This window comes from Vigna radiata, unplaced genomic scaffold (assembly GCF_000741045.1).
Source record: "Vigna radiata var. radiata cultivar VC1973A unplaced genomic scaffold, Vradiata_ver6 scaffold_86, whole genome shotgun sequence".
Lineage (NCBI taxonomy): Eukaryota > Viridiplantae > Streptophyta > Magnoliopsida > Fabales > Fabaceae > Vigna > Vigna radiata.
The window spans coordinates 1415660-1424580 of NW_014543269.1; the positions used below are offsets into that span (position 1 = coordinate 1415660).

An 8921-nucleotide genomic window follows, 5' to 3' on the forward strand; every position below is an offset into this window, starting at 1 on the left:
AGGGTTGGTACACCCTCCACGAGGTTAGTACACCTCTTATCATTCATCCATAGGGTTGGTACTCCCTCCACGAGGTTAGTACACCTCACATCATTCATCCGCAGGGTTGTTACACCCTCCACGAGGTTAGTACACCTATCATCATTCATCCATAGGGTAGGTACACCCTCCACGGGGTTAGTACACCTCACATCATTCATCCACAGGGTTGGTACGCCCTCCACGAGAATTGCACACCTCATTTATCCTAAGCCTAGTTTTATCTGATACCTTTTATTTTTGTCCTGTGCGTTTGGCCCTCTCCTTGGCAATGGTCAAATCCAGGTTTTAATTTTGTCATCGGCCCTCTGCTTCGCAATAGTCAAATTTAAGTTTTTCTTCTGTGATTTTGGCCCTCTGCAAGGCAATGGTCAAATCCAGGTTTTAATTTTGTCATCGGCCCTCTGCTTCGCAATGGTCAAATTTAAGATTTTCTTCTGTGATTTTGGCCCTCTACAAGGCAATGGTCAAATCCAGGTTTTAATTTTGTCATCGGCCCTCTGCTTCGCAATGGTCAAATTTAAGTTTTCCTTCTGCGATTTTGGCCCTCTGCAAGGAAATGGTCAAATCCAGGTTTTAATTTTTTCATCGGCCCTCTGCTTCGCAATGGTTAAATTTAAGTTTTTCTTCTGCGATTTTGGCCCTCTGCAAGGCATGGTCAAATCCAGGTTTTAATGTTGTTATCGGCCCTCTGCTTCGCACTGGTCAAATTTACGTTTTTCTTCTGTGATTTTGGCCCTCTGCAAGGCAATGGTCAAATCCAGGTTTTAATTTTGTCATCGGCCCTCTGCTTCGCAATGGTCAGATTTAAGTTTTCCTTCTGCGATTTTGGCCCTCTGTAAGGCAATGGTCAAATCCAGGTTTTAATTTTGTCATCGGCCCTCTGCNTCGCAATGGTCAAATTTAAGTTTTTCTTCTGCGATTTTGGCCCTCTGCAAGGCAATGGTCAAATCCAGGTTTTAATTTTGCTATCGGCCCTCTGCTTCGCAATGGTCAAATTTAAGTTTTCCTTTTGCGATTTTGGCCCTCTGCAAGGCAATGGTCAAATCCAGGTTTTAATTTTGTTATCGGCCCTCTGCTTCGCAATGGTCAAATTTAAGTTTTCCTTCTNCGATTTTGGCCCTCTGCAAGGCAATGGTCAAATCCAGGTTTTAATTTTGTTATCGGCCCTCTGCTTCGCAATGGTCAAATTTAAGTTTTCCTTCTGCATTTTGGCCCTCTGCAAGGCAATGGTCAAATTTAAGTTTTCCTTCTACGATTTTGGCCCTCTGCAAGGCAATGGTCAAATCCAGGTTTTAATTTTGTTATCGGCCCTCTGCTTCGCAATGGTCAAATTTAAGTTTTCAGTTTTCATCCTTTTATTTCTTTTTGAAACCCGGACAAAATTATTGTTTCTATCTTTACTTAGCTTTTACTCAGATAATACAAAAATATCAAAATTTCATATTATCTAGTAATATCTAAGTAAAGAGGGGCAGTTGTCAACACCCAGAATCTGGTTTTCATAGACTAAGCCTTATCCTTTTTATGGTTTTTCGGTAGTTTTCCAGAATAAACTATGGTGGCGACTCCAAAACTCTTTTTTCAAAAATCGTTTTTCTTTTTTGGATCGTCGTCCCGTCGCGATTCCGGTTGCGACAACTAACATAAACTAAATTAATACCAAACTTTTTATGATGCAATAAATTGTAGTAATTAAGGACTTAAGATTTCAATCTCATTACTGTCAAAAGTCAAAAAGGGTTCCGATCTGTGATGACGGTGGTGGTTGCACCAACGGAGCAACCATGGGTGGTAGTGGTGAGTTGCGGCCAAGGGCTCATGGTGGCAGTCAGGGTTAGGCCTCGTTTAGGCCTCTAAACCAGCAACATTGGGTTTCTGTTATGGACTGTGGTTAGAACTAATTGGGCCTCTAGGCCCAAACTTGACCTGGAGCGACTGGAGAAAACCAAAAATGAGAATACGAGAATTTAAAATAAATCCTATGCCTATAAAATTAAAGTAATAGAAAAAAAATTATTTAATTGTTGACATGAATATTGTAAAGGGAGAGAGAAGAAAAGATTAATTCATAATAATTATTATTATTGATTTAGCAATCTATTGGCAATTAAATTAATTTAAATTAAAGTTGGAAAGAGAAATTAATTTAATTCAAAAAGGAAGTTGATGGAATTTTAATTTAATTGGAAATTTGATTTTAATGATGGATTAATAATCTATTATTTTTTAATGATATTTATTTATTGTTTGTCATCTATTGTTTGAGTGGAACCCATTCAGTACATTGTATTTTTGAATGAGATTTTAGGTAATGATGAATGAATAATGTTAGATAGAGAATGAGAATGAAACTGATTCTAGGATCGAATTTTGAAATGAAAGACATGGGTGAAGCCAATGTAATTTTAGGTGTTAGAATCATAAGGAAGGGAGATAACATATTACTATTCTAAAACAATACATTACTTCTTAAGAAGTTTGGGTATTATGATTTCAAAACCACGAGTACCCCTTATGATGCTAACTCTATATTTAATGAAAAATAGAGGAGAATTATTATCTCAGTCTCAGTATGCCCAGATAATTGGGAGCTTACTACACTTAATGAGTTTTTATGTACCTGATATTGCTTATGCAGTAGGTAGACTGAGTATATACACTCAATGTCCAAATCAAGAACATTAGGATGCACTTGCTAGGCTTATGAGATACTTAAGAGGTTCAATGGATTATGCCATTGAATATAGTGGATTTCCCGCTATACTAGAAGGGTACAATGATGCTAACTGGATCTTTGATTCAGACGAGACAAAATCCACTAGTGGTTATGTATTCACACTTTGGGTGGTGCGATTACATGGAGATAAGTCAGGCAAACTATTATTGCAAGATCAACAATGGAATCTAAGATTGTTGCTCTTGAGATGGTTGGAAATGAGGCTGAGTGGTTGAAAAACTTCTTAGCGAACATTTCACTAGGAATGAAACCAACCCCATCGGTATCGATACACTGTGATTGCCAATCGACAATAGCTATAGCTAAAAACAATAATTTGGTGAAGCAGCTGCTAAAGAGTGGAACTATTTCTATTGATTATGTGAAGTCAGAACAGAATCTAGCGGATCCTCTGACAAAACCCTGGGAAGACAAATGATTTTAGAAACATCGAGGGGAATGGACTTAAGCCACTTGCAAACAAACAAGTGATGGTAACCCAACCTTTGTGATTGGAGATTCCATGAATAAGGTTCATATGGATAAAAACAAGTCACTTGTTAGTTCTGATAGCACTAAATTAATTTTAATCAATTATGTCCCTTCCTATGGTGTGTGTGAAAGTGCTAGAGATTGCATTATTGAGAGGGTAAACTTTGTCATTAAAATTCTATGTGGTGAAAGAATTTTAGTTTAAACAAAGTTTTTAATGATTTTCATATCCCTTATGGGTGATGTATGATTTGCAGCATACACTTGATGAAATCACCTATATGAGTGTCGCGTGGGGCCGCTTGCATGAGATCTTGGCATGACCTCTAGAGCACTCATGAATACCAGGCACGCGCATGGCCTAGTAAGCGCAACACAACGATACCAGCAAGGTTGTGGGGGGTGTATTGTGATTGATAAACCTCTAACACACGTCAAGTGTCTTTGGTTCATATAGCTTGCTATACCAACTAAGCTGTGTGTTATGTATCTCAATCTAAGACTGATTCATATAGCTTGCTATACTAGCTCTGATGCATTACATCCTATGAAACCCAGGATAAAAGTTTCTTATCTTTTCTTTCAACTTTCTTTTGCAATAAGTGGGGGATTGTTGTAATAATGTTATATTATTGCAAAAGAACGTTTTAGCAACATTAATATATTTTTATTAATTAGCAACAATCAATTTTTTTTAAGTATTGAAACGGTCAAATTATTTAATTGTTTAATTTCTTTTATTTATTTTATTCTTTCCTGGCTCTATAAATAGAGAGCTCTTCCCCCATTCCAAGACACATCAATCTTTTCATTCTTCTCTCTTCCTCTCTTCTAAAATTATCTTGGGTATAAACTATTTATAGAGTTTCTTGCTAGTTCTGTGACCCTCGAATACATTTCGAGAAGTTCCTGTTATATCCTGAGGGACTTGCGTAATACACTGCAGATAAGTCCTTAAGGACAATAAATTTACACACCTCAGGAAATTGCGGTTCGAGATTATGTAAACATTTTTACTACATAAATTTCTTACGGTACATTGTTATATCATTATCACTTAGCTTGAATTGCAATGCTATGAAGTGGTTAATGGCATAAATGCATGTGTGAAGTCTATTATTATAACTTGTAGGTATATTGTAAGCACATAGTATTAATTTGTAGGGTGGGGTATGACCAAAAAAAAAAAGAGTATAGGATTGAGATAATGATTAAGGTAGTAGGAGGGGAAGGCAAGGCCTAATATTGTATTAATAATATAAAGATAGTTCTATAATCATATCAAGCTTTGATAAATACTTTTTTATTTAATTAAAAACTAGATCAATTCATTTCAATACAAGAAAAAAAATATTTTAAAAATATTTTACTCTTATGATACATGTGAAATGAATATAAATATATAAATGTGTATTATCCTATGATTATTCCATAAATGAATAAAAACACATATAATTAGATGTTGAGAGAGAGAGAGAGAGAGAGAGAAGAGGCATATAATATACCCTACATGTGGGAATGGTTTGGGGACAAAGGAAAGAAAACATAGTGCGTGGAAAGAATTCACATGGGAGCATAAGATAACATTTTCTTATCTTAATTACCTTTTAACGAAATGATTAATGAGAGACGTTGCATCTCATGCATAACCACTGCAACATTATACAATAATCTCATGCACATGCTCTTTCTTTCTATCAATATCAATACAAAATAGCTTAAAGAAAAATAAGGGCATCCACTAAAAAGACGGACACAAGGGCACGTGGTGGCTGATTCCCACTACTTATTAAACCACTGGCGACTTTCCAGTAACACCGTTCAAACCCAGCTGTTCATAGCTGTCCAATCTCTTCCCATCTCCATGTGACCCCAAACTTCATCATTCTGTTCTTTTTTCTTCGTGTGCCTTTCTTACCTCTAACAACATTCCCCTGTGCTTGCTCGGATTCTCATTTCTGCTGCATGTCATATGCAATATACACATACAATAATGTGCATATTTTTCATAGGGACATCTACAACTGCAACAACATTAACATCCCACCTTAATCTCTGCTAACACTTTCTTTCTGCTTTAGTCTCTGTCTTTCAAATGGCGCAATTGCCTCCAAAGATTCCAAACCTGTCACCAAGTTGGCCGGACTTCTCTTCTCAACACCAGAAGATGCCATTGCCACCTCTTAACAACGACACCGCCGCCACCCATCAAAATCAAAACCCTTCTTGGGTGGACGAGTTCCTCGACTTCTCCTCCTCCCGCCGCGGCGCTCACAGGCGGTCGGTCAGCGACTCCATCACCTACTTGGACGCACCCATGAGGTGTGGTGAAAACAACAACCATAATAATGGCAATGGCAATGAGTTTGACAGGTTTGATGATGAGCAATTCATGTCCATGTTCACGGATGAAGTAGTGCTCTCTGGGGTCCCCTTGCCACCACCAACTACCTTGTCTTCCTCTAACCCTTCTAGCCCTTCCGATCAGAACTTCTTCCATGATGATAAAGAGAGTAGCCGGAAGGAGAGGAAGCTGCAGAAGGAGGAAGAGGAGCACCACCACCAACTGAAAAATGAAGTAGATGAGGTTGAAAGCCAATGCATGCAGGAAATTGCTCAGCCTCCAAATGACACCAATACTTCTTCTTCCAATGAGAGAATTACTGACCCCAAGAGAGTCAAAAGGTACGTCTACTACTCATTAACCATTAGACAGAATTTCTGTCTGTTTTTCTTAGACAAATTTACTCAACTTCATGTTACCACAATAATTCTTCCAGTAATTAGTCTTTCACCACCCAGATAGGAATCAATCATATCAATTTTATTATTTTCTTCCAATTTTTTTTCTTGAAAGAAAGCGGTGAATGTCTATTCTAATTTTGAGGTGGATAGGTGAAGGAAGAAGAAATAAAATAAAAGAAAGAGATAGGAAAAACATAAAAGAAAAAGTGGATGAATGGTTCTTATACTTGAGAATTGATTCTGTAAAATGTTTCGTTCTTTTTCGGAAACTGAAAATGAACCATGAATTAGAGTTTTTGTATTTTTGGAGTTCTGTTTCTAATTGTCGTCTTGCATCAGAATCTTGGCTAATAGACAATCTGCACAAAGATCGCGAGTGAGGAAGCTCCAATACATATCAGAGCTTGAGAGAAGTGCAACTTCATTACAGGTTTGCGACGTAACGTGATGTGACTACAATAAATCTTTGCTTGTTGCTGATAAAAAAAAATCTTTGTTTTTTTCCTTAGCAGCCACAATAAATATTTTTTTTTAAAGTTAATTTTTATATGCCATAATAATAAATAACATAATTTTATATTCAAAATTCACTTTTTTTCTTAATTGTTTTCATCACCTACCACTTATTCTATTTCACATTTTTCCATTGTTATGAAAATCATTTTTTGAATACGTGTGGTTGAAATAGCATTCATGAAGATAAAATATTGACCTTTTCCCAATCCGTTGACAAATGAAGGCTGAAGTTTCAGTGCTGTCTCCAAGGGTTGCATTTTTGGATCACCAACGTTTGCTTCTAAATGTGGACAATAGTGCTCTGAAGCAAAGGATCGCTGCCCTTGCTCAAGACAAGATCTTTAAAGATGGTAATTAATTTCTATTATGGATGATGACATAACTAATAACCCTTTTAAGATGAGGTTGATGGAGGCATTAATTAGTACTATATGGCATTTAGAATCCATGCTATTTGTCTGATCCATTTACTTTTTCCATGTAAGTGAAATAAAAATTCCTCATAGTTTGGAAAAGTGTATTTGTCCACAAGAAGCTCGTTTTGCCAAGTGAACCTAACCTCGTGGCTTTACTTGTCTTGATACTTGCTTCATGCATGTGAATGTGATGTTATTTTCTCTCAAAAGTTTGGTAATCACTAAACTCTATTTAATACCAAGAGAGAGAGAGAAACAGTAGCATCACTTTGGTTGGAGAAAGATGTAAATTAATATGAAGTTATTGTGTTTGTTTTAAAAGCAAGAGGAAAGAAAAAACATTTGTTTGGAGAAAAAGAGGAATTATGAAAGTGTGTGTCGGATCATGTGTGATGTCTCCAAGTAGTTAAAATTGTTTAATTGATTAATGATAGAAATGATACAAATGCAGCTCATCAAGAGGCACTGAAGAGGGAGATAGAGAGACTGAGGCAAGTTTATGAGCAGCAGAGGCTGAAGAAGATGGAAAATGCAGGAGATGTTCATCAAAGAGAAAAGGAAGTACAACTTCTGAACGTTTGAAGAAGATTTATGAGATGAGAGTGTGGTTGTTTTTACATTAAGAGAATTTTGATTAGAGAGTTGATCAAGTTTGAGTGAGTGAGTGGTGTGAAACAGCGGAGGCACGTGATGTGTTTACTTTAAAAGGAGGGGACCACTGAAAGCTTGCATGATTAGAATGCAGGGGATCCACATGTGCAGCAGTGGCATCAAAAGAGAGGGTGGAAGAAACAGTTGTCTGTCTGCTTTAACTTGATAGATAGGACTGTGCTATATATCTTCATCATTCTTTCATTTCTTTTCTATCTCTCTCATATGTATATGGAGAAAAATACTTAGACAACATTTTTTTATAACATTTGAACATCATCATACGTGTCATTGTGTGATTGGTCTATGGTGGTGTCATTGTGTCATTTGAACCAATCACACAATAACACATAACACATATGATGATATTCAAATGTTGTAAAAAAATATTTTCTATGTATCATTATCTTATGCCTCTCTACTCTCTATTATCTTTTCATTTTTATCATCACCCAAAATGTAAATACTCATTTCACACAATTTGCCATGTATATATATAATAATACTCTAGTTTTTCTCTTTTCACTGTTTCACAACTTTCTGTGTTATGAAATTGAATGCCAAAAAGGTAAGAAGTGAGTGAAATTGCATTGGAGAAAGTGTATCTATGAATGATATCTCAATCTCATCTCACAATGTTTTTTATCTTTTTTCTATATTTGCAAAGCTATACCTTTTTTCCTTTTTCTTTTGTACTTTGTTTGTCAAAAAAATGCTCATGTATGGACTCTAACGAGAAAATAAAGGGAAAGTCTTATTTAGCAATGGTGATTAACTCTAAATCTTAATATAAAAGATTTATCAGTGTTCTTTATCTATATACTACTCGATGTACTTTTGTAAAACCATGAATGTGTACTTGATGTTATTTTGCTCAAATATTAAAAATCCTACCATACATTTTCATAGGGAAAGAATCCAAAGTTGCCCTTGCTAATATATATCGTGCCAATGAAAATAAATATTTTACCACTGTCGCCGAGACAAATCAATCATCTTCATATCATTCATCAAATAGAGATAACTTTAACATAATCTAAGTTCAATCTATAACAAATGATTTTACTTTTAATTTTAAAGATTAAAATAACAGATTTATTTATGAATCAGAAAGGAAAATTAACCCGAAATTTAAATCGACTCACCACAGATTTATTATATGTTGATATCGGATGAGTTGGTATAAATTGAGTTTTTTTTTTTAGTATGGGTTAATTTGGGTTAGTTTACATAATTAGTGAGTTAAATGAGTTTAAATTGGGTTGAAGGTGAATTGATGAGAATCTACCAACAATAATTATTTACTAGTCTTTCAACTATTTTTTTACAAGTTTACTTCATTT

General features: G+C 35.6%; 1 protein-coding gene across 1 annotated transcript; it reads left to right on the forward strand.

The window, feature by feature from the left end:
• Positions 1-4915: 4915 nt before the first annotated feature.
• LOC106754224 (basic leucine zipper 61-like) lies at positions 4916-8097 on the forward strand. Its single transcript, XM_014636225.2, has 4 exons — positions 4916-5935; positions 6335-6425; positions 6735-6861; positions 7379-8097. The coding sequence occupies exons 1-4, from the start codon at positions 5346-5348 to the stop codon at positions 7507-7509; spliced, it is 939 nt and encodes a 312-aa protein (XP_014491711.1). The 5' UTR covers positions 4916-5345; the 3' UTR covers positions 7510-8097.
• The last annotated feature ends 824 nt before the right edge of the window (positions 8098-8921 follow it).